The sequence below is a fragment of the Culex pipiens genome, chromosome 2, assembly GCF_016801865.2.
Source record: "Culex pipiens pallens isolate TS chromosome 2, TS_CPP_V2, whole genome shotgun sequence".
NCBI lineage: Eukaryota > Metazoa > Arthropoda > Insecta > Diptera > Culicidae > Culex > Culex pipiens.
In genome coordinates this window covers 104,548,649-104,573,006 of record NC_068938.1, presented here as the reverse complement: position 1 = coordinate 104,573,006, position 24,358 = coordinate 104,548,649, and the positions used below count along the sequence as shown (strand labels likewise).

At 34.6% G+C, this 24,358-nt stretch overlaps 3 protein-coding genes across 3 annotated transcripts in view; all 3 read right to left on the bottom strand.

Annotated features, from left to right (window-relative positions):
• Nucleotides 1-1,869, bottom strand: part of LOC120428594 (protein rolling stone-like) — a 56,124-nt gene extending 54,255 nt beyond the window's left edge. The window contains exon 1 of the mRNA XM_039593620.2: nucleotides 1,103-1,869. The gene's annotated coding sequence lies outside the window, so the exon portion shown is untranslated. The remainder of the gene's footprint in view (nucleotides 1-1,102) is intronic.
• LOC120427994 (alpha-ketoglutarate-dependent dioxygenase alkB homolog 4) overlaps nucleotides 1-24,358 on the bottom strand; it is a 284,866-nt gene that overhangs the window by 102,772 nt on the left and 157,736 nt on the right. The gene's annotated exons all lie outside the window — the stretch shown is intronic.
• Nucleotides 8,555-12,500, bottom strand: LOC120428351 (serine protease inhibitor 28Dc-like). The gene is made up of 3 exons (XM_039593355.2): nucleotides 12,385-12,500; nucleotides 10,222-10,782; nucleotides 8,555-9,720 (listed from the first exon to the last, which is right to left on the bottom strand). Exons 2-3 carry the CDS (start codon nucleotides 10,773-10,775, stop codon nucleotides 8,817-8,819), a joined length of 1,458 nt encoding a protein of 485 aa, XP_039449289.1. The 5' UTR covers nucleotides 10,776-10,782; nucleotides 12,385-12,500; the 3' UTR covers nucleotides 8,555-8,816.

Sequence of the window (24,358 nt, the reverse complement as noted above, 5' to 3'; positions counted from 1 at the left end):
CAAATAGATCAGACAGTCTCTTCCCATGATTCAGAAGTTCGAATATTTTAGATGTTTGCAATAGTTATTTGGCATGTTTTTAAAATTAGTTCATTAATGCTTGTCAAACAGTTTGGTCTATCTTTAGATGTACTGTTTTATTTTTTAACATCACTTAAAAGTTATTTCAAATGTCTGAACTGCCCCTGATCGCATAAATGTCCCATATGAATTTTCATAGTTTTTGAGTAATTTATGCAGTTTGGTTCAAAATCGTGTGATTTTTCAGAAAATCCTACAACATCTAGTACTTTGCTCTAGAAATCAGGAGGAAATCTAGTTTTTTCGGGAAAACTTAGTCTTATGTGTGGGACAAACTTCAAATGCGTTTTTTTCAGCTTGCTGTATTTGAGTATGGGACATTAATGCGAACATGGGCAGAATCTCCCCTTCCTCCAAAAAAAAACTTTTTATCACAAAAAATCTATTTCCCAAAATCCGTACTTTTTAATTTTTTATGCTTTGAGCTATGATTTTTTGTAAATAGTGATTTTTGTAAATAAAAATAAAATCTTGTACTTAAAATTGTATGACCTCATTTTTTCTGTAAAATAGAATTTGCATTCGAAAAGTACTTGACAATTTGTGTGATTAAGTACACCGTATTCAAAATATAGCTATTCAATTTTATAAATAATGTTCATGATTGTCCATTCCTAAAAAAAAAATTTCGCAAGGTTCCTACAATTTTGTCTAAGAAACATTGAATATTGGACCTCTATTTGCTGAGATACAGCGGATAAAAGAAAAAAAAACAGATAAACAGAGTTTTTTTAGTCTCACCCAAACAACCCTCCATTTTCTAATGTCGATATCTCAGCAACTAATGGTCCGATTTTCAATGCTAAAATATCTTTTCAAAAACAATATTTTGAAATTTTTTGAGTCAAGACTAACATTTTAAAAGGGTCAAACATTCAAAATTACGCCTTTAAATGTAAGATAGACGTTTTAAGCATAACTGAACTTATGAGCTGAACTGCGTTATTCAATTCTCACCTCCAAGAACTGGTTTCCACTTAAATGCATTAACCAAAAAAAGATACCGTCCCCCGGTGCTTACCTATCTCTTTACACCCAACCCAACCTGATCGACGCAGGCAAAACCCAAGCTAGATCCAGTGCAGTTGTGCATGCAACTGCATCCAACAAACGTTTGAGAAGCTTCCAGACCTGCAACAACTTTGGCCAGCTCAAGAAAGGTAATTTCGTTCTCAACTTGAGCTCAATATTCAGCTATCCGATCGAATTGGCTCGGGGACGGGTTGGCACATGTGAAGCTTTTTTTGCTGTGTTTTCCTTTTTCTTCAAGCTCAAAAAACTTGTAATTACACTTTGAAATGATTGATATTTATTTCATGCTGTGGTCGACAGCTGACGATTTTTTTTGTGTTTGCGATTCACTCGATGTTGCACTTTTGCTAGACTTGCCTAAACGTCTGCTTACAAATTAAGCTTCTTCTTCTTTTTTCTTATGTATCGTGCACTTGACCAGCCAAGTTTGAAATTGTTTCACACCTCCAAACGTACGCACTGACTTTTTTCACTTTCAGTGCTATTAAAATGCTGGGAAAATGCCGTTTCTTTTTCGATTTTTCATTCACAAGCCGCACACACCCACAATTTGCCAAAATCGGCGTCAGAAATCGAACAAAATCGAAAACGAAAAAACAACACAAAAAAGCTCTAAAAGTACATAAAAACAGCCGCACGCCAAAGTATACAATTATATTTACTCTAGATTTTGTTTTGATTGCAACCGCGTGGAGCTCGCTTATACGCCTGAAGCTGCCTTGCGCATGAAGAGTACGCGACCGCGACCGTATGCGCCGAACGATGAGCGAGAACTAACGGAAGCCTCGTGTTGTTGGCCACGCTGCGCTGCGTCGAGTGCCGGTTCAGAAGGCTTCTGGGGAACTCTGTGATAAAATCGCAACACAACCGTCGGCGTCGCGACGGAGAGTTGTGCAAAAAAAACCTGTTGACTGTGAGAAGTGAGATGAGAGAGCTTTTAGTGAGCAGAATCACGGGAGAGAAAGCGCGAAGCGTTTGTGGTGAAAAGAAGTTTGGACCAGCAAAGCTTTTGATGGGGAGCTTTTTTGCAATAAGCTTCAAGTAGTAGTTGTTTGCAAGATTTTTTTTTGGTAGAAAGCAGCAAAGTTTCCGTTGAAGTTACTGAAAGATTGCAATTCATTTTGCACATTTTTTTTTATTTGCATATGCTTATGTATAATTTTATTTGAAAATGGGAAGTTTGAAGACTCGATTTTATCATTTTTCAGTATTGAGACACTTGCAACAACTCACTTCGAACCAGATTACACTTTTTTTTCGCTGAAAAACAATAAACAATAAACAATAAACAATAAACAATAAACAATAAACAATAAACAATAAACAATAAACAATAAACAATAAACAATAAACAATAAACAATAAACAATAAACAATAAACAATAAACAATAAACAATAAACAATAAACAATAAACAATAAACAATAAACAATAAACAATAAACAATAAACAATAAACAATAAACAATAAACAATAAACAATAAACAATAAACAATAAACAATAAACAATAAACAATAAACAATAAACAATAAACAATAAACAATAAACAATAAACAATAAACAATAAACAATAAACAATAAACAATAAACAATAAACAATAAACAATAAACAATAAACAATAAACAATAAACAATAAACAATAAACAATAAACAATAAACAATAAACAATAAACAATAAACAATAAACAATAAACAATAAACAATAAACAATAAACAATAAACAATAAACAATAAACAATAAACAATAAACAATAAACAATAAACAATAAACAATAAACAATAAACAATAAACAATAAACAATAAACAATAAACAATAAACAATAAACAATAAACAATAAACAATAAACAATAAACAATAAACAATAAACAATAAACAATAAACAATAAACAATAAACAATAAACAATAAACAATAAACAATAAACAATAAACAATAAACAATAAACAATAAACAATAAACAATAAACAATAAACAATAAACAATAAACAATAAACAATAAACAATAAACAATAAACAATAAACAATAAACAATAAACAATAAACAATAAACAATAAACAATAAACAATAAACAATAAACAATAAACAATAAACAATAAACAATAAACAATAAACAATAAACAATAAACAATAAACAATAAACAATAAACAATAAACAATAAACAATAAACAATAAACAATAAACAATAAACAATAAACAATAAACAATAAACAATAAACAATAAACAATAAACAATAAACAATAAACAATAAACAATAAACAATAAACAATAAACAATAAACAATAAACAATAAACAATAAACAATAAACAATAAACAATAAACAATAAACAATAAACAATAAACAATAAACAATAAACAATAAACAATAAACAATAAACAATAAACAATAAACAATAAACAATAAACAATAAACAATAAACAATAAACAATAAACAATAAACAATAAACAATAAACAATAAACAATAAACAATAAACAATAAACAATAAACAATAAACAATAAACAATAAACAATAAAACATAAACAATAAACAATAAACAATAAACAATAAACAATAAACAATAAACAATAAACAATAAACAATAAACAATAAACAATAAACAATAAACAATAAACAATAAACAATAAACAATAAACAATAAACAATAAACAATAAACAATAAACAATAAACAATAAACAATAAACAATAAACAATAAACAATAAACAATAAACAATAAACAATAAACAATAAACAATAAACAATAAACAATAAACAATAAACAATAAACAATAAACAATAAACAATAAACAATAAACAATAAACAATAAACAATAAACAATAAACAATAAACAATAAACAATAAACAATAAACAATAAACAATAAACAATAAACAATAAACAATAAACAATAAACAATAAACAATAAACAATAAACAATAAACAATAAACAATAAACAATAAACAATAAACAATAAACAATAAACAATAAACAATAAACAATAAACAATAAACAATAAACAATAAACAATAAACAATAAACAATAAACAATAAACAATAAACAATAAACAATAAACAATAAACAATAAACAATAAACAATAAACAATAAACAATAAACAATAAACAATAAACAATAAACAATAAACAATAAACAATAAACAATAAACAATAAACAATAAACAATAAACAATAAACAATAAACAATAAACAATAAACAATAAACAATAAACAATAAACAATAAACAATAAACAATAAACAATAAACAATAAACAATAAACAATAAACAATAAACAATAAACAATAAACAATAAACAATAAACAATAAACAATAAACAATAAACAATAAACAATAAACAATAAACAATAAACAATAAACAATAAACAATAAACAATAAACAATAAACAATAAACAATAAACAATAAACAATAAACAATAAACAATAAACAATAAACAATAAACAATAAACAATAAACAATAAACAATAAACAATAAACAATAAACAATAAACAATAAACAATAAACAATAAACAATAAACAATAAACAATAAACAATAAACAATAAACAATAAACAATAAACAATAAACAATAAACAATAAACAATAAACAATAAACAATAAACAATAAACAATAAACAATAAACAATAAACAATAAACAATAAACAATAAACAATAAACAATAAACAATAAACAATAAACAATAAACAATAAACAATAAACAATAAACAATAAACAATAAACAATAAACAATAAACAATAAACAATAAACAATAAACAATAAACAATAAACAATAAACAATAAACAATAAACAATAAACAATAAACAATAAACAATAAACAATAAACAATAAACAATAAACAATAAACAATAAACAATAAACAATAAACAATAAACAATAAACAATAAACAATAAACAATAAACAATAAACAATAAACAATAAACAATAAACAATAAACAATAAACAATAAACAATAAACAATAAACAATAAACAATAAACAATAAACAATAAACAATAAACAACAAACAATAAACAATAAACAATAAACAATAAACAATAAACAATAAACAATAAACAATAAACAATAAACAATAAACAATAAACAATAAACAATAAACAATAAACAATAAACAATAAACAATAAACAATAAACAATAAACAATAAACAATAAACAATAAACAATAAACAATAAACAATAAACAATAAACAATAAACAATAAACAATAAACAATAAACAATAAACAATAAACAATAAACAATAAACAATAAACAATAAACAATTAACAATTAACAATAAACAATAAACAATAAACAATAAACAATTAACAATTAACAATTAACAATTAACAATAAACAATTAACAATTAACAATAAACAAAAAGTTATGTTTGCGCTTCGGTGAAAAAAACTTATATAGGGTAGAGTAGTCATCAATGAGACACGGGGAACAATGATAAAATGGCTCTCACAAGTCGTAGTTTCAACCAATCAGGCTCATATTTCGGGGAAAGGTGTATCTACTGGATACACGTCTGTCATAATAGTGGCTTTGGTTATGAACGCTCCCTTGCAAAGTTATTCATAAATGTTTGATTTTGGGGTGTAAAAGTAAATTATGACTGAAAATTACATTTTCGCTTATATTCTGCCAATAATACAAAAACTAAAATTTCTCCAAACTTCTTTCGTCATTTCATAGGGCATGAGTTGGGCTACAATGGCCTTTCATTAGAATTGACCAAAATTAAGAATATACCCAGAATCCAGGGCTGTCTCATTGTTCCCCACTCTTTTCAGCCTATGGGTAACAATGAGACACTTTGATTTTTCTTCATTAAACTTTTCAAAATCTAGGGAAATCCTTCAAAACATGAATCGGAAGTGATTTTTGGCATATTTATTGAGTTTTGACTTCATTTAGCCAATCATATAATGTTATATGGTATAAATAAATGGATTTTACTAAATTTAAATACTTTTTAGTATAACTTTTGTTAATGAAAGCTTCAAGTTGGCAAAATTGCTTTAAAATGTTCAAGGTAAGTCACCTGCAATGGAACAATACAAAAACATGATGTTTTACTAGAAAAGTATTGATTTTCGTAGAGTGTCTCATTGTTCCCCACCTGTCTCATTGTTCCTGCCAAGTGCGTCTACAATGAGACAGTTGGATAGCTCTGGCTGTAGAGGTCGGATCGATCTCATATTTTGGTCAATGTTAGAACACATTAAAAGAAAGAAAATGCAACAAAAAGCTCATTAAAACATGCTGATGAAAAAAATACAAAAATCGTTGAAAGTTAAAAACCAAAAGTGTCTCATTGATGACTACCCTACCCTAGTTGTTAAATCTTGAACTACCATTTTACAAGGGTGTCATTCATGGTCAAAAGCTACGGCTAGATAAAGACAATCAGCAGATATCTCACTGTATCCATAATGAGCAATGCCACTGACTGCAGTGTCACAGAACGCTGTTTTTATTACCTTATCTTCCTTTGACAGACTTGAAAGTTCCAAGAATTTTAATGAATGCAGTTGTGACGATGAGCTTGATTCATAATAGAAATATACCTTGCCACATTTCAAAGATTAAGCTTATCAATTTCAACAGGTGCTGTTATTTTGCTCTTAGTAATAGGTATGCATGATATTTTGTATAAAGTGTGTTAAATTGTAGTACGTAGCCAAGCATGCCAGATGCACAGATTTGTCTGTGTTTCACAGACATTTGAGCTTGTGCCAGAAATTTTTCGAGGTGCACAGATTTTTATATTTTTTTACGAAGACGGTGAAACTTTTGGGGTGGTGTACGATTTGGAATAGAATTGAGATTCTTGCTTATTTTGATGGTATTAACAGTCCAACAAAATTCGAGCTTGATCAGAAATTGATGATTTAAATTTTGCACTTTTTCGGGCACGATTGGGGTGGAATGACCGCCCTGCAAAGGAAGGTGGAAAGTCATATTTGAAAAATCGTAATGAGCATTCACATTTTTTAAAGTTGCCAGGTGTAACTATCTGTTTTTCAATTCCACGTGCAAACGTTTTCAGAACACAGTAAAAAATTGTGTAAATTTGAAAGGTGTTATTTTGGAAGGTTTGATTCCTCTTTTATGATGTAATTTTACCTCAATTTAGACTGAAAAAGCGTCATTAGACCAGAATAGTGGTAAAAATACACATTATCAGAGGTAGAATTACACATTTTTTCTGAAATAAAAGATGTACCCCTTCCCAGATGTTATATTACCATGATTTTTTTTTTCTGTGTACAATTCAAAGTCCAGGTATAATAACTTAATGAAGTTATACTGTGGCATTGCTTCAGATCACGTCATCGTATCAATTTGAGGCAATTTGCAGTTTAAACAGAGAACTATAAACAATAAATTAACTCCCTCCGCTGGATGTCACGACTCTGATTTATTGTTCTCCATTAGAACATTTCGTCGTGGTCAAGATATTTGGTCGCATGTCACTTTTGGAGCGAAATGATTAAAGAACGACAACTTTCAATGCCTCTCGTTTTGATCTTCACAGATCCCGAAAACTTTATTTCAATCCTGAGATATTCAACAAAAATCGTGAAAACCTCGTGCAGTTTTCTGAAAAAATCAAACTTTCAGTTTACATCGATTACAATAATTATGCCCGAAATTTCATCTACCAACTTTCACTGCTCTTCTTTCCTTCGCGAGATTCTCTGCTCCAAGAATTGTCGATCCCTATCCAAGTTTACAAAATCCCTTATGACATTCCGTCATCAGGGGTGACATTGGGTCTGGGGGGTGAGATTGGGTCATACAAATTTCTGCATTTTTGTATGATCCAATCTCACCCCTAGACCCAATGTCACCCCTGATGACGGTTGTCTTTTTCTTTCTCAATCTCACTTTTACAATCATCCCAATATTTTGGTGCAGGAATAATCAAATGATATTTTTTTTATCACTTTTATACAACACTGATCCAATGGTGTCAATCAGCATAAAAATGTAGCTGCAATCTGATCGTGCTGTCTTGTCCCACCCTGCAAGTGCGACAACTGGCCAATGGAAATTCAGTTAGAGGACATCTTGTCACAAGTAAATACCCTTCTACTGCATACACTTTTGATTGTGACTCCAGAATCCCGCAACTAAATTCAACCAAATTTTGAAACAATGTTCAGAATAGTCAGGCAAACAAAATGTGTTTACAATGCGTTCTCTAAGCATTGTTTGTTCAAAGTGGAATTAAAAAAATAAAAATAAAATAAAATAATAAAATAATAATTATTCTAGAAAAGTCAATATGCGACGTGCGACAAGAGATGATCATGTCGACTTGTTAGATTCAATAATGAGATGGAGTTGGTTGGGGATTAAGATTTGAAATCACACTGAACTTCATCTTTAAAGACTTTTTCACACTGTTGAATAAAACTAGAAATGTTACTAAAAATCAAACTGTTTAATAGTGAAACGTTGCAGTTTGTACCCTGTGTCACGATTGTTTACAACAATGTTAAAACTATTATAAATAGGACACTATCCTAGGATTAGCACCTGTGTATGCTATTCGAGTTAATAATTAAAAACATATGCGCCTAAGTACTACTTTGTTACAGTGGCACCTCTCCGTAGAACACCGTCAGCACTGCTTTAAACGTAACGTTTTGTTATTCTTTGGCATCATCAACGGGTTGTGATCGTTTGAGGGTTTCCCCCCTTTAACCCCGTGGGTCAAACACGGCCCCGTAGAACAGCGGTAACCGCGTTGGATCGTGACGGACGTAGATCAGGAACGGCTCGTTCGCGTTCAGGTAGGCCTGCGAGGCGGACCGATCGACCAGGGTAACCGTGACGGCCGCACCCTCCGTTCCGTGCTCGTCCACACTCAGGTTGACCTTGTGGTTGATTTGACTCACAAACAGCGGGATCTTGTTGCGGGCCGACTGGTCCAGCATTCCGTTGAGGTTGCTCTGCTGGGCGTTGAAGAGCGTTTTGATGCCCAGTCGACGGAACGACTTCTCCAGGTTTGTACTGCTGGCCAGCTGCATCCGGGGGAAGTTGACCGTGGTGGTTCGCCGGGTCATTCCGGAGATCATCGAATCGAGCTGTTTGGCCGAGAGTTGCTTCTGAAGGTTACGAAGCTTCGCCCGAGACGAGTCTTTGGGCATCAGCACGTACATGGTGGTGGCGTTGTCGCTGTATGGAAAACCGACCATTTTGATGCCGCTGGCCTTGTCCGAGTAGAACGGCAGACACTCGGTCAGGGACATCATGTCCACCTTGAACGCGGCCCCACCCCGGGAAGATCCGTCCGGGAAGAAGTCACGAGGTCGGGTTGCGTACGCGGTGAACTCCGTCATCCACGTGGCCTTGAAGTACAGCGAGCTGGCGATGACCATGTTGGTCTCGGGCGAGAACTGCCCGTTGGTGACCTCGCGGATCCGACCGTTGGTGGCCTGGGAGACCCACTTGTTGATGAGGGAGGTCGTCGACAGAGAGTCTAAAAAGTTCACCGCCTGAGTGTTCGCGCCGTACAGCTGGTTGGCTAGGGACACAAATTTCGCGTTGATTGGCAGCTGTTTCTGGGTGAAGATGGCGTTGGCGATGCGCAGCTCTTTGGTTCTGGAAGAAACGAGATTAAGCCGGTTAGTCAGAGACCAAGTGTGCGAGCTGCTTTGAAGTGGGCCGACTGTGATGGACGACGACCAATTAGCAGATGATACGAGCAGGATTTTATGGTCGTCGGTGAATCAGACGAAAGTTTGTTTAGATCTTGACATTCAGTTGATTCAGTCACGAGCATTAAACATCAAAACATGAAGATAATTACGTGTTATTGGAAGCAAACAAATATTTGAATAGCATACTCATCACGTTTATTTTGGCAGTGATAAGGAACAAAACAAACCGGAATTGCCATAAATTATTTTGGTGATTTTTGGCGAGTTCTGCTGAACTCTTCAGATGAATCAGTGAAAGTAATGAAGTTATTTCAGTTTTACTATGAATTTTGATAAAGCAAATAGTGTCATGCTCGACGGTACGTAAATATTTGAATGATGAATAGAAATTTCAAGAATGATAAAGAACATTGCATAAAATAATGTTGTAAATTTTACTCACTTTGACTTCACGGGCTGTACCTCCTCTTCCTCTTCATCATCCTCGTACTCGTACACCACACAGTTTTTTCCCTTCCATGCCAGCTGGTCCAGCTCGAGCGAATTCTCCGCCAACAGATTCCGGGTCATTCCAGCCGCCCTCGGGTGATACTCTTTCATGGGGACATTCCCCAATCGGAGTGCCCCAAGCAGTTCCCGGTAGGTCGTGCCTTCGGCGCCCAGCAGCAGCAGATTCAGCACGGCCATGATGCTGACCGGTGAGAAAATGTCCGCAGCCACGTCCAGATCGTTGGAATGCTGCCCAATGGCAAAGGCCAGGTCGGCGACGGCAGCCGACAGTTGGGCATCGTTTCTGGCCGGGGTCACCGCAGTTGGGCTGGTAAGGGCCGAAGATCTGCTCGAAAGCCGACCCGTGTTGGTTTTGGCAAGCCTCCGAGGGTTGGGTGTGGTCGAACGTCTAAGTAGATAGGTAAACGTTGCTTGTGGGTTCTGCGATTGTGCTGGGACTGCTGCGCAGCAAATTATCGCAAATATGAGGACTGCCGACGTTCGCATGGTTGTTCTGGAAGACAAACAGAGAGTGCAATGTCAATCAATCAGATGGAAATTACCTGACGGAAAAGCTCTAATAGCGCTAGAAGGTTGACGTAAGTCGTTCTACGCCGACCTGTTTGAACAATATGGATTGTCTAGAAATCTCCACGTGAGCGCACGTGTTGTCACATTCTTCCTAGCAGATTTAATAGCTCCAACTATCAGCGAAGAATTGTGCTTTATGTCTGTGTCACAGACAAGCAGAGAGAGCAGGCCGATGACTTCCAAACGATTTTTTAGAGAGTGAGTGCATGCTCGATTTAAGAAGGAGAAAAAAAATCAGCAGATTGACGTCAACCCTGCGCAAAAAAAAGTCGCTGAGAAGGATAACTTCTGTGGTTGAGGTATTGGGTTTTTCCATTTCTAGAGCAGTTTATACGTAATGCATGCGCATCCAGATGGAGCCAGTTTAGTGTCGTTATTAATATTTATGAACTCATTTAAGCAGTTGGTCTCCAGTAATTCTTCACAAATTGATAAGTTATCGATTACTGAGTGGTTAAAAACAGGAAATGTACAACGAATGCAGGATATGATCAAGTGTTAGTTCCAAAAATGGATAGGCGCCGAGGATCATTGTACAAAGCTTTGTATCATTATATATTTTTCTTCTCTGTTTTTTTATTTAAGGAAGATTCCTCTTAGGAATTTACTCAAAAACAAATATTTGGATTTTGTTAAAACATGCTGATGATTGAAAAGTTTTTCTTTTTGTGGTTGGCTTGCTTGTAAGTTTGTCTGATTCTGAAATACTGTTGAGTTGAATAACTGTAAAGGTAAAATATCTTGTAGAATTAACTCATTTTATTAGAAAAAAAGTTACTTTCCTTTCCTTACTTTTAATGAGGGCTTTTGAATTAATACAAATAGTTGATCGTTATGAAATGTTCTTGGAATTATATTTTTTTGTTTCATTGTTATTATAAAAATTGTGAATAGTATTTTTCAATCAAAAGTTTTTTTTTGAATCGATGATCATTGCAACCACGGAAGTTGTTGTCTTCTTATTAAAAAATTGTCAAACTTACGGACCAAATCCTTGCAACAATCTGATTGTAAAAATAGTCAAACTTTGTTGGTGCAAAAAGCTCTGATTGATGTGCACCGTTAAAGTAAATTTGCTTAAATGAGGAGAAATGTTGAATTATCTATGTATTTGATGGACTTGTAATTTAAATCACATTAAACTGTCATTTTGGTTTATATTTTGTTTATTTCATAGATTCAATACCCTCACAAAGCCACAATAAAAAAAGTTTTCCCTAAACTTGGCATGACCACATTCACAGTTATCAAAATGCTAGGTGAAGTAAAAACTACCCTCACTTAATGAATCCCATGCGTAAGGTTCTTTACTAAGCGTCACTATGTTAATGCACTTTAGGTTTAAACTCGCCGGTATCACAACTATTTCCCATGGGTTTCCACCCGACTTCCCTCATCATTACGTCGGCATATATGCATTCTCGATTAAATCACTTGCACTTTGCCCACCGGATTTCGCTTAATTATCCTGACCACCCAAGGTACCACTTATCTAAAGATCGATTATCATCTTCGCGCCACTTACCCTCGGCTTAAATCGTTGTTACTTTCAGTTACACAAACACAAAAGATAAGTCAGAATGTCAGTACCCTTCTGGGACGAGCTATCGCACGCTACTAAACGACTCTACGCTCTAGACATACTATAAATATAACGCCATGGAGCCAGCGGTGAATCATCAGTTCAGGGTTGGCAAACCGGGGCGGGGAATGTTTTTACCTGCAGAACGCAAATCTGGGAAAATTTTGCATTAGGTACGGTAAAGAAGTTTGGATTTCTGTCGTTATTTTGGCATGATGTACAATTAGAAATTATTCTATTGTCAATGGCCTATAGCATCAACTCAAACAGTCCAATTAATATTATCTGAAGTTCGATTTGCGTGGTTCGCAGAACTCTCTCGGAAAACAACTATTATTTTTGAAAAAATAAAACAAATGTTAAAATGCTATCCACGTGCTACTAGGGCAAAAGCCCGTATATGTGGCAAGTTTAGGATTCAGTATAATTTCGCGGTTTTCATTTTTTCACCATATGGGTCATTCCATTTGAAGCGTCACAGCATTTTAAAATTACCCTCTCCGATCCTGCTCAAATTTGGCATTTGGCTGTTAATACTATCAAAACATGCAAGAATCCCGATTTTCATCCAAATAGGTCCACCCCCTCCATTTTTGTACCTCCCCAAAAAATCGACTTTTTGGCAATTTTTGAGCGAACCTCCTAGTTTCCAACGGCGATAGCTCAGGAACGACAAATCTTAGAAGGTCGGTCTTAGATTCAATTTTGAAGGAAATTGGACGTAGAATCCATTTCCGCGATCAAAATTTTGATTAATTTATTTTTGCTACCTGTATTGCGCAATTGAAAACTTTGAATGGCCGTATCTCAAAACTCCCCAACTTATTTTTTTGATTTGACAGAAATGAATATGTTTCGTTCCAGAGATATCGAATTTTAAAGTTTTAAGTATTTGAAATTACCTATATTAGCTTCATTGGCCGCATCTGCTAGAAGCACAGTCTCCAAATTTATAGGCAATTTCAGTTGAACTAATTTCATATAAATTGTGAAAAATTGTGATTCGTGCTTATAATCAAGTATAAAATGCAATATAAATCGATAATTTTATGAACATTACAATATTTAACAAATTTCAGGCAAAATTCCAACTTTTAAACAATATTACCTCAATTCTATATATATTTTGTTAAAAAGCTTAAAAACTTAGTTAACTAAATATAAACATTGATTTTTTTTTCATAAAAATTATATCAGCAACCTTAGTGATAGTACATTTGCCGTAAAATAATAGTTTATGCAACAAGTTGCAAAAAGAAGTTTTTTTCAGCACGAGTCATACATTTATCCAACGAGGTTCACCGAGTTGGATAATCACGACGAGTGCTGAAAAAACAAGTTTTGCATCGAGTTCCATACAACATTTTTTGCAATTCCGAAAAAAAACCCATTGAGTGAAATTATAAGTCAAATGTTCATGTATTTTGTCAATACATCGTTTAATTCGTTTTCGAAACAAGTGCTTAAAATTTCAACTTTTCAGCATCCATTTCAGTGCTGAAAAGTAGAACTTTTCAGCATTTATTTTGAAATAGTAGTTTATGCAACAAGTTGCAAAAAGAGGATTTTTTCAGCACAAGTCGTACATTTATCCAACGAGGTTCACCGAGTTGGATAAATACGACGAGTGCTGAAAAAATCAAGTTTTGCAACGAGTTCCATACAACATTTTTTGCAATTTCGAAAAACACCCATTGAGTGAAATTTTAAGTCGAATTTTCATGTATTTTGTCAATAAATCGTTTAAATCAAAAAAATGTTGAAAAGTGTTACTTTTCGAAACAAGTGCTGAAAAGTTCAACTTTTCAGCACCCATTTCAGTGCTGAAAAAGTAGTTTATGCAACAAGTTACAAAATCGGTAAACCTCGTTGGATAAAAGTACGACTCGTGCTGAAAAAATCAAGTTTTGCAACGAGTTCCATGCAACATTTTTTGCAATTCCGAAAAAGACCATTTGAATAAAATTATAGGTCAAATGTCCATGCATTTTGTCAATAAATCATTTAAATCAAAAAAATGTTGAAAAGTATTACTTTTCCAAACAAGTGCTGAAAAGTTCAACTTTTCAGCACCCATTTCAGTGCTGAAAAGTAGAACTTTTCAGCATTTATTTTGAAAAGTGTTGCTATTCGATTCTGTTATTTTTGGTACAGAAAAGTAGGCTATTTCGTCGTTCAAGAATGACAAGAAAAGTAAGTAGTTTCACGACGGAATTGCAAAAATAATGTTTGAATACCTTAAATCTGATTTTGACAATACCTTAAATCTGATTTTGACAACTATTACTATCAAAGTTAGCCCGGAATTTAAACTAAGAATTTTTAACGTAACTATTTTTTTAAACATAATTGAAAAAAAACTTTTTTTCAACAAAAGTGCATGGACTTTGTGTGGCCTACCCCAGTACATGTTTTAAAAATAATAATCTCGAGAAAAACCTTACCAGTTGGAAAATATTCCGAAAATAAATTGAAATCCTATCAATGTCACCCCGGTTCACGGTACTGGGACTGTAAAACAAGATATTTTGTTCTGAAACGCTGAGATATTTTAAAATTTATTTTTAAGGATCTATTTTGAACTTTTTGTTAGAGCATAAAAGCTGTTTTAAGACCCAATAAATTTTAGAAATAGTATCACGAGATTGAGATAGGTATCGGGATAGCAACAATATTAGTTGAAACTTGACAGAGAATAACCCAACGAGATTTATTCAAGTGTAAGAAGTTAAATACTGCAAAGACACACCCACAATTGATGCTCTGAATGAAATCTTGTCATCGCCATGACTTATTGCAATTGCAATGGACTTTGGACGTTTAATGCAATTAGGCAAACATCTGCTGAACCATTTACGGTCTGACAGTCTCGTGCGAACTTGGCCATATTCATTCATTGATCGCGTTGAACGAGTCATCTCTACAAAGCGCCCATGCATCTACCTCAGTACAGTAATTGTGGCAGGAAAACCGTTGCTTTTTTGCAAATCATGGATCTAATCACGGATGAATGAATGACGAAAGCTTCAATCGGAAGTGGGGAAATTGTTTCTGGGATTTGCAGCATCCAAAAAGGGAGAACCTTATGAGATTTTTTTTTCGCAGCCACAGAGAGGCGTGATCGTGCGCGAACCTGGATTAAATATGCAATAAAATAGATGATTCACCACGTCAGGACCCCTCGGCGAATCGAGCCGCCAACGCCAATGATCCTCAGATCATCGAACGATGACTGCTTGCTCGGAAAAACCGGCAAAATGACAACAGGCGTGACAAAGTTCATTCACGAACGTGCTGAGGGTGAGGCTGAGGGCGCGAGAAAAAATAATCGTGGACAAATAGATGTGCCAATTTGATAACATAACGTGAGTAACATCTTTCAACTTGTATGTCCAAGATATCATTTACGTCCATTTGATAATTTGCTACTGTATTGGCAAAGACATTTTTTTTATCAAATTGCAACGCGGGGTTTATAAAACAATTATATTTATAATTTATTTTTAAATTAATTATTTGTAATGCCAAACTGTTATGAGTTTGCTCCCACAATTATTTATTCAATTATTTTTATGGCCGGCTGCATTTAAGAATCGCGTAAATAATGATTTTAATGGATAACAAATGGGCAAAATTACATAAAACGCCTCCAAAGCCTGACAACTGGAACTAATGTGAAATGAATCATATGCTTTGGTGATGTAGACTGCATGACTTATTTTTAGATTAATTTGCATACAATCTGCTGCAATAGATTTAATGGCATAAATAAATTATACCGTATCGTTCAAAATTACCAAGTGTCACCATTCATAGTTCCAGTGATTTTAGTAAATTCTAGCGTAGCCGATCTCAGCTTAGTTCTTAGCTTAGCTCAGTTCTGATATTTCTTAGTTTACAGGAATGGTTGCTCCACAAAAGAAAATAAGCACATCCAAGCTGTTCATGCTCGCATATATGTCCCATATGCAAAAAAAAAGGCTGAGGTAAATTTGTCTCACTCATATTATAACGTGTTAGGATTTCGTGATAAGTGGGAACTGCATAACTAACTCAAAAGTGAAGACAGTTATGCTCCCTTGAAAAGTAGCACATAAACTTATTTATTTTAAGAGTTGGACCATGGCCGGCCACCTGCTGAGACACTCTATAATAAAGAACTATTAAAATAAATTGAGTACAATTTCGCATTTTTTCGAGATTTTTTTTTTTATTTGAGTAGTTTCAGTTGCAATTTTGCATCATTCGTTTTTCCATGCAAGTATCCATAAAATTTTGGGAACCCATCGGGCCTAGTTTCCGAGATATCGCCAGTTGAAACTTACAGGCTTATAAGGTCACCATTTTTATCTATTCGAAATCTTTGTGAGGCTGTATCTCAGAAACTAAATGCCTGATTTTCAAAGTTTCTCGAAAATTTACACTTTAAAATAATTGTACTTCTCGATTGCAAATTCAATTTTGCTTTAAAAAAGGATTTTGCCTTCCTCACTGAGGTAAGGCTATAATCCTGCTCTAAAAATGAACTTTGTATAAAAACGTCGTAGACCCACCTTCATGTATACATATCGACTCAGAATCGAAAACTGAACAAATGTCTGTGTGTATGTGTGTGTGTATGTGTGTGTGTATGTGTGTGTGTATGTGTGTGTGTATGTGTGTGTGTATGTATGTATGTGACCAACAAACTAGAAAATGTTTCTCGGCACTGGCTGAACCGATTTGACCCGAACCTGTTGCATTCGACTTGGTTTAGGGTCCCATAGATCGAGTTTTATACAGATTGAAGTTTCGATAAGTAGTTCAAAAGTTATGTATAAAAATGTGTTTTCACATATATCCGGATCTCACTTAAATGTATGTAAACTATGTCCGGATCCACCATCCGACCTATCATTGGTTAGGTTATCAAAAGACCTTTCCAACGAGTCTAAAACATTGAAGATCTGGCAACCCTGTCTCGAGATATGGCCACTTAAGTGATGATGATGTACTTTTTGGAAGCCGGATCTCACTTAAATGTATGTAAACTATGTCCGGATCCACCATCCGACCTATCATTGGTTAGGTTATCAAAAGACCTCTCCAACGAGTTTAAAACATTGAAGATCTGGCAACCCTGTCTCGAGATATGGCCACTTAAGTGATATTGATGTACTTTTTGGAAGCCGGATCTCACTTAAATGTATGTAAACTATGTCCGGATCCACCATCCGACCCATCGTTGGTTAGATTATCAAAAGACCTTTCCAACGAGTCCAAAACATTGAAGATCTGGCAACCCTGTCTCGAGATATGGCCACTTAAGTGATATTGATGTACTTTTTGAAAGCCGGATCTCACTTAAATGTATGTAAACTATGTCCGGATCCGCCATCCGACCCATTGTTGGTTAGATTATCAAAAGACCTTTCCAACGAGTCCAAAACATTGAAGATCTGGCAACCCTGTCTCGAGATATGGCCACTTAAGTGATATTGATGTACTTTTTGAAAGCCGGATCTCACTTAAATGTATGTAAACTATGTCCGGATCCGCCATCCGACCCATTGTTGGTTAGATTATCAAAAGACCTTTCCAACGAGTCCAAAACATTGAAGATCTGGCAACCCTGTCTCGAAATATGGCCACTTAAGTAATATTGATGTACTTTTTGGAAGCCGGATCTCACTTAAATGTATGTAAACTATGTCCGGATCCACCATCCGACCTATCATTGGTTAGGTTATCAAAAGACCTTTCCAACGAGTCTAAAACATTGAAGATCTGGCAACCCTGTCTCGAGATATGGCCACTTAAGTGATGATGATGTACTTTTTGGAAGCCGGATCTCACTTAAATGTATGTAAACTATGTCCGGATCCACCATCCGACCTATCATTGGTTAGGTTATCAAAAGACCTTTCCAACGAGTCTAAAACATTGAAGATCTGGCAACCCTGTCTCGAGATATGGCCACTTAAGTGATATTGATGTACTTTTTGGAAGCCGGATCTCACTTAAATGTATGTAAACTATGTCCGGATCCACCATCCGACCCATCGTTGGTTAGATTATCAAAAGACCTTTCCAACGAGTCCAAAACATTGAAGATCTGGCAACCCTGTCTCGAGATATGGCCACTTAAGTGATATTGATGTACTTTTTGAAAGCCGGATCTCACTTAAATGTATGTAAACTATGTCCGGATCCGCCATCCGACCCATTGTTGGTAAGATTATCAAAAGACCTTTCCAACGAGTCCAAAACATTGAAGATCTGGCAACCCTGTCTCGAAATATGGCCACTTAAGTAATATTGATGTACTTTTTGAAAGCCGGATCTCACTTAAATGTATGTAAACTATGTCCGGATCCGCCATCCGACCCATTGTTGGTTAGATTATCAAAAGACCTTTCCAACGAGTCCAAAACATTGAAGATCTGGCAACCCTGTCTCGAAATATGGCCACTTAAGTGATATTGATGTACTTTTTGAAAGCCGGATCTCACTTAAATGTATGTAAACTATGTCCGGATCCGCCATCCGACCCATTGTTGGTTAGATTATCAAAAGACCTTTCCAACGAGTCTAAAACATTGAAGATCTGGCAACCCTGTCTCGAGATATGGCCACTTAAGTGATATTGATGTACTTTTTGGAAGCCGGATCTCACTTAAATGTATGTAAACTATGTCCGGATCCACCATCCGACCCATCGTTGGTTAGATTATCAAAAGACCTTTCCAACGAGTCCAAAACATTGAAGATCTGGCAACCCTGTCTCGAGATATGGCCACTTAAGTGATATTGATGTACTTTTTGAAAGCCGGATCTCACTTAAATGTATGTAAACTATGTCCGGATCCACCATCCGACCCATTGTTGGTTAGATTATCAAAAGACCTTTCCAACGAGTCCAAAACATTGAAGATCTGGCAACCCTGTCTCGAGATATGGCCACTTAAGTGATATTGATGTACTTTTTGGAAGCCGGATCTCACTTAAATGTATGTAAACTATGTCCGGATCCACCATCCGACCTATCATTGGTTAGGTTATCAAAAGACCTTTCCAACGAGTCTAAAACATTGAAGATCTGGCAACCCTGTCTCGAGATATGGCCACTTAAGTGATGATGATGTACTTTTTGGAAGCCGGATCTCACTTAAATGTATGTAAACTATGTCCGGATCCACCATCCGACCTATCATTGGTTAGGTTATCAAAAGACCTTTCCAACGAGTCTAAAACATTGAAGATCTGGCAACCCTGTCTCGAGATATGGCCACTTAAGTGATATTGATGTACTTTTTGGAAGCCGGATCTCACTTAAATGTATGTAAACTATGTCCGGATCCACCATCCGACCCATTGTTGGTTAGATTATCAAAAGACCTTTCCAACGAGTCCAAAACATTGAAGATCTGGCAACCCTGTCTCGAGATATGGCCACTTAAGTGATATTGATGTACTTTTTGAAAGCCGGATCTCACTTAAATGTATGTAAACTATGTCCGGATCCGCCATCCGACCCATTGTTGGTTAGATTATCAAAAGACCTTTCCAACGAGTCCAAAACATTGAAGATCTGGCAACCCTGTCTCGAAATATGGCCACTTAAGTAATATTGATGTACTTTTTGAAAGCCGGATCTCACTTAAATGTATGTAAACTATGTCCGGATCCACCATCCGACCCATTGTTGGTTAGATTATCAAAAGACCTTTCCAACGAGTCCAAAACATTGAAGATCTGGCAACCCTGTCTCGAAATATGGCCACTTAAGTAATATTGATGTACTTTTTGAAAGCCGGATCTCACTTAAATGTATGTAAACTATGTCCGGATCCGCCATCCGACCCATTGTTGGTTAGATTATTAAAAGACCTTTCCAACGAGTCCAAAACATTGAAGATCTGGCAACCCTGTCTCGAAATATGGCCACTTAAGTAATATTGATGTACTTTTTGAAAGCCGGATCTCACTTAAATGTATGTAAACTATGTCCGGTTCTATCATCCGACCTATTGTTGGATAGGTAATGGAAAGACATATCCAAATAGTCCAAAAGTTGGACGCTCTGGCAACCTTGTCTTAAATTTTAACTACTTAAGTACCATTTATGTACTTTTTTGAAGACGGATCTCTTTTATCTGTATTAAAATGTTGTCCGGATCCATCATCCGGCCTATCGTTGGATAGTTAATTGAGAGACCTTCAAAACGGGGCAAAAAGTTCGAAGATCTGGCAACCCTGCCTCAAGTTATGACCACTTAAACGTTATTTATGTACGTTTTCTAAGCCGGATCTCACTTATCTGTATGTAAACAATGTCTGGATCCATCATCCGACCAATTGTCGAAAAGTTCGAAGATCTGACAACCCTGTCTGAAGTAATGACCACTTAAGTTCAAAATAACCGGTCCCACTATTATCAAATACCTTAATTTCACTGAGAATTCCACATAAAAATGTTACGACCATTTACAAAACCAAAGCTGAGCTTGATTTTAATTGGTGTCATCATTTGTAATAATGCTATGCTGAAAATGTTGTGGGTTTCAAGATCTCAATAATTTTCAATTTGTTGTCCGTAACATGAAACTCTTAAGACTTACCCGTTCACGAAGGTTAATAAATTGAGATGAATTCGTTGTTTGCTAGCTTATCGAAGTCCAAAATACTTGAAGTAAATCCTCGTCGATGGACAACGGTTCGTGGCATTGCACTGATCATTCATCATACAACTTCGCTGAAATTGATACAAACTTGGTGCTCCGTCCAGCGACGCTTGCAGTTGAACTGAAATGAATATAAATTTAATTATTTTGAGCTTAAGTGAAGATGAAATTGTAAGAACTCCAACATCAACATTCATCTTCAAGCTGGTGAGAGCAATCTTAACACCTAAACTCCCAAACTCGAGAAAAATAGGGAATTTGTATGGAAATTACCCCTTACCCTTTGGGAGTTTAGGTGTTAATCGAACCATTTAGAACGTTTGCATAAACAAAAAACTACAATTACATAGAACGCAAATGATTTGAAGGTTAAATAATCAAGAAATTATCACCATACTATTATGCTGTTTTCTTGTTCTAAGCTCTCATGGTCTTTTTTCCGGGGTGGGAAAGTTTCCTTACCTTGCTGTAACTTTTCCGGCCACAGTTACCTAAATTTTCATCAGCATCGGATCTTGCAATCTGGCGGCGATTCTATGATCTAAATTGGCAAATAACAGACACCAACACTTAAAATCTGACCACGGCATTACGTTGGTCGGGCAAAGATTCTGCTGTTAGTTGCGACAAGTTTATCCCCGGAGTGGACAGTGGACACGGGCAGCTGAGTGAGGGCGATGTTCTAGCGCAGTTGCTGCTCGACCTGCGTCGATGTTGACATGTTGTCAGAGCCCGGGATTTATTCGGACTGCACGCGGGCGGTCTGAAGAAAATCATTCTAAAAAGGTCACAGGATTTCACTGCCAGCGGTCCGTATCCACAGTTACGAAAATGTTTCAGAGTTTACGAATTAAAAATTGCATCCTCCCAAACATCAACAAACAAACGTCATTCCACTTAGGCTGCGTGCTTTCCGTCGATTTTTTGATGATCGATTTCGTTTCTAACAAGGTGTATAGATTGTTTAAGGTGTGCTATTTGTTTTGGACAAAACGAATCATTGAAAAAAATCAAGCTGAAATCTTTTTTTTTTTACATAAGAATCTGACAAAAACAGACCTTCAAATTTAGCATTTTTTCGAAAAATCGGCCCCGACAAAAAAGATATGCGTCACACTTCGCGACGCCCGAGACGCCATTTGATTTTGCCGGGGCCGATTTTTCGAAAAAAATGCCAAACTTTGAATGTCTGTACCGAGCTTCAGGGTGCTCCAAACTTCGTTGTTATATATACGAGAAGATGCGCACGGATCTGGCCTACACGCCATTGATGTTTTTGTTAAACGCATTGGTGGCCAAGGTGCCTCAAAAATAGACATTTCAAGCAAAACAATGTAAATGGGCCAATGCGCAGAGTAAACAAAGAGTTTATCCAGGGGTGCCCAAAGTATGGCCCGCGGGCCAAACGTGGCCCGCGAGGTGATAATTTGTGGCCCGCGGACCCATTTTGAATGATCATGTAAAATGACCCGATGACCACTTGTAAAGTGATTTTATACTTTTTCAAAATTATTATTTATTTTAAGCTTTTATATGCTAATCTTTTTTATATTTTTGTTAATAAAAAAACTTATGATTTATCAATATTTTGATCCCCACTTTAGGATACAAATAATTTGTTCAAAATATTTTATAATTAAAACAATTTCACACGTTTCAATGTGAGTGAAACTAGTAAATATCGTCAAAACGTTCATCAAACATTTTTAGAAATATAAAAGAAGTAAGAAAGGCAAAAACGTTCAAGTTTGACTTAGGTAGAATTCTGTAACAGTTGCAAAAATAAAAGTTTTCTTTATTAATTTGCAAGTCACCCTCAAACTTACATTGCACTTCCTTAGGGATTCGAACTCATTACAGTTAAGTAACGAATTTGATTGACTATCAACTGATTCAGGCAGACAAAATGTGGAAATCGGAGGATCAAGTTTGCAGCAAATATTTTACAAAGCTTTCGTCGATCAACCCATCCCTCCACCATTATTTAAAAATTTACTCGAAAAACCAGGAGCAAAAATATATTTTCAAAAAACATAAAAAATGAAATTTAAGAGCATTCAGATGAAATTAATTAAATATGCATTCATTTGCATTTAAAATCATTTGGGCATGTTTGGGTTTATTTAAAAATAATTTGAATTTTCGATGAAATAAATTAATGTTGTTTCGCTTTTCTTTGAAAATAATGATTGCAGGTTAACTATATTGAAGCTTAAAACATTTTCTAAAAGTTTTTTTTTTATTGAAATGTTGAAATTCTGGATCTCAACGATTTTTCATTAGCCACACTTAACTTATTGAAGAATTGTTCAACATGTAATGTCACCACAATTTTCGAAATATTAAAACAAAACTTTATTTTTTTTTTTTGAAAACACAAGTACATTCAGCTAAGAACTTTTTTTTTCAAATACCAGAAACAACAATACCGATAGAAACTCGTTATTTTGTGGTTTCTATTATTTTGAAAAGACATTTTTTTTAAATAACAGAAATGTCCGATCTTTTACATTAAAATAACGTAATTTATTTTTTTAACAACCTTTTTTTGTAAATTTGGCCCGCAAGCTCATTTGAGCTTCAAATTTGGCCCGGCCTTCAAAAACTTTGAGCACCCCTACATTAAAATGAAAAATAATTGGGTCCTAAAATGAAGCTTAGATTCCTGATATTATTGTTAACAGCGATAAAGCTTATTTTTCTGAGTACAATGACCCTTTGTACGACCACAAAGGATTTAAAATGGATTTTTAAATCAATTTTGAAAAATTAACTTCGCGGTCCTTCTTGACAGAAAAGCTCCTGCTAGACAGCTCGTTCCAAGGAGACCATAGTTGATCCATCGAAAAAATGTTGTCTTGTCATTATTATTTTTGCATTAAAATGAAAAAAAAGTGATCAGAAATGGTTTTTAATCTTGTTTTTTACCGTTATACATAAAAATTGACATAGGGTTTTAGTACCCAATTATCAGAAATGGTTTTTATTCGTGTTTTATCGTTGTACATAAGAACTGATATAGGGCTTTAGGAGCCTATTGCTAAAAATTTAAATTTTCCATGAAAAAATTTGAACAATTGATTGTAAACTATTTAAAATACACTCATAAGCTTTCGGCAGATTTGGAATTCTGGGACCACAGATTGAAAAAAGACATAAATTTTAGGAAAAAAATATTTTCGTAGATTCATTGATATTTTGCATATTTTTGGTTGCCATCACAGATTACAGATCCAGATTTTTTTTAATAGGTC